The sequence below is a fragment of the Belonocnema kinseyi genome, chromosome 6, assembly GCF_010883055.1.
Source record: "Belonocnema kinseyi isolate 2016_QV_RU_SX_M_011 chromosome 6, B_treatae_v1, whole genome shotgun sequence".
In the NCBI taxonomy this organism is placed as follows: Eukaryota; Metazoa; Arthropoda; class Insecta; order Hymenoptera; family Cynipidae; genus Belonocnema; species Belonocnema kinseyi.
Window position 1 is genome coordinate 3,257,670 of NC_046662.1, and position 2,725 is coordinate 3,260,394.

At 25.6% G+C, this 2,725-nt stretch overlaps 1 protein-coding gene across 8 annotated transcripts in view; it reads right to left on the reverse strand.

Annotated features, from left to right (window-relative positions):
• The window catches only part of LOC117174560 (C-terminal-binding protein), a 75,593-nt gene that overhangs the window by 26,712 nt on the left and 46,156 nt on the right, over positions 1-2,725 (reverse strand). For all 8 annotated transcript variants that reach the window (XM_033363779.1, XM_033363778.1, XM_033363776.1 and 5 more), the window contains exon 3: positions 2,096-2,383. In XM_033363779.1, the coding sequence (XP_033219670.1) occupies positions 2,096-2,383 (288 nt within the window). The remainder of the gene's footprint in view (positions 1-2,095; positions 2,384-2,725) is intronic.

Consider the following 2,725-nt stretch of genomic DNA (forward strand, 5'->3'; position numbering starts at 1 on the left):
AATCAACAAACTTAAACTGCTTTCTAGAAAATTAGTATTTTTTTTAATTAAAAATTATTTCTCGTAAATGATTAAATTGAAAATTAATTATTTGGTTGAAAACTTAACTTATTGGTTGAAAAGTCCTTTTTTTCAATTAGTTTTTTTTTAAATTAATTCTTTTAAATGAAAATTAAAATACTCCATCTTTGGTTAACAATTATTCCTTTTTGGCAGAAAATTAATTTTCTGTCTTAAAAATTCAACAATTTTGATAAATTCATCAATAATGTATCTCTATCGGTAGAAATTTCTCTCTCTCTTTTTTTTTTGTTAAAAATACAACCATCTGGTTAAAAATTGATAAGTTTCGGCTAAAAATTCGCATTTTCGGCTTGAAAATTAAACTTTTATATTTTTTTATTAAAAATTAATCTGCTTTAGATGAGGATTCAAGTATCATGTTGAAAATGCTTCTTTGTTGGTTAAATCCAATTGTTTTTTATCTTTTATTCAAATATTTTTTGTTGAAATATCAACTATTATATTTTTCGTTAAAAATTTTTAAAAATTTAAAAATTTAACTTCTTGGTTAAAAGTTGAACTACTTCCTTAAAAGGTCCTTTTTATTTTGTACAAGATTTATAATTTTAGTGAAAAGTTCGTTTTTTTTTTTTACATTTATATTCTAGTGTTAAAAGTTCAAACTGTTTTATATAAAAATCATTTTTTGAATTAAAAATTTCACAATTTGGTAGAAAATTAACCTATTTGGTTGGAAATTAACTTCTTTGTTCAAAAATCGTAATTTTCGTTGAAAATACAATCGCTTTTGCAGAAATTAAGCTATCTGGTTCAAAATTAAACTATTTAGTTAAAAATTATACATCATTTTTTATAAAAAATGTATCTTGTCAGCTTAAAATTTCCAGTTTAAAAAAAAAATTTGTTTGAAACGAAAAAAATGTAAATAAAATAAAATGAGTACTTCTTTGGAAAAAATCTCCTGTTCGAATTCACGATTTTGTTCCTTTTCGGAAATTTTTTAATAGATGCTCGGAATTAGTTAAAATTTGAAAATTCCCAGTTTCAAGTCCGAATTATTATTATTTTGGATAAATCCCAATTCCAACTATAAATCTGTAAGAAATTTAAAATTCCCTGTTCAAATAAAGAGTAAAATTATGTTAATTTAAAATAGTTTTAAAATCCTTCAAACGCTTCGAAATTTTATTTCAAAATCAAATTAAGTTTTTGTATTCTGGCAAATTAAACATTTTTTTTTTTTTGAATTGCCCACATTTATTTTTGAAAATGTAAATAGTTATAAGTCTTTTTAAATATTCTCCTTAAATTAGTTTACGAAAATAAAAGATTAATTTTCATTTTCCTAGGAAATGTTTTTTTATTCTTCTGAAGCCTGTCAACATTTAAAAAAAAATTTCAACATTTTTTGTTTGAAATCTATTTTTTTTTTTTAATTTAGCCGTGGGCTATTTACACTGAAATTTTTGTACGAATATTCGGATTTGTTCGATATAAGCAGAAACTTCGTTTAAATTATTTGAAATAATTCCAAATTTCAAAATTAATTTATAAATTTTTCAAATCTTCGAAACACCAAAATTTAAAAATTTGGCTTACAAATTAAATTTGGTTAAATAAAATCTGAACCTTCAAAAATTGTTAACTGATTCCGAATCGTCTTGTACAATCAATCATTATTTATTTAAATCTTAAAGTACAATTTACTTTAAAAAATCATTAATTAATTTATATTCACAGTTGATAAAACAATTTTTTTGTTATTAAAAATCTTCGATTTGAAAAGCGTCCAATTGTTAATTCCAAACTAAATGTTATCATGATTGAAAAGGATCAAAATTAAACTAATTATTTAAAAAAAAAAAAAACGGGTAAAATCAAAGTTGGAAGGCTGATTTTTCTAAAAATTTGTAAAATTTTCGGTAAAAAAAAAAAAATAATAATAATAATAAACTAAATCCAAAGCCTCTGATGATGATAAATCTCCCCATTCGATCTTTAAAGAGGAAGATTTTTCCCAAATTCGTAGGAACCACGGACTAAAAATCGGTTGGAAATGGATTCAACTCACCTGTTCGGGTCCTGTGAATTTTTTGCCCTCACGAACCATATTCGCTAACCAGTATGTGCGTCGGTAAAGGTTGAGAATGAGGCAGAGAGTGGTGTCAGCTACTTCTTCGACTCCATAGCCAGGCACATTGCACACGGCGATGCCAAGTTCACCAGCTGCTTTGACATCAATGTTGTCTACCCCCGAGCCAATTCGCACTATGATCCTCAGCGTTTTGAACTTCTCGAGGTCCTCCTTCGTCAAAATTATCGTGTGCCACATCAGAGCACCTACTGCTTCATTTAATACCTTCGAAAAATTATATCAATTTAATATTATAACCCACCTACCTCTTCCATTCAGGATTCAGGGTGGCCGTTTCAATCCAAGACAAAAATTCCCGGTCACAAAAAAATCAAGCTGAATTTATCAATTAAGGGCATGTGACACAGCTAAATACCTATATTACCGACGACAGTGTTTCAGTTTACTGAATGTTTTTTTGAACATAAGAACTTTTTTTGTAAATAAAATAAAATAAATTAAAATTAAAAAATTAAAAAATTAAAATAAAAAAAATAAAAATTTTTTCTAAATAAAGATGTAAAAAAAATATTTCAACAATCAATTCCAACGGCATCAGCCGGTAAC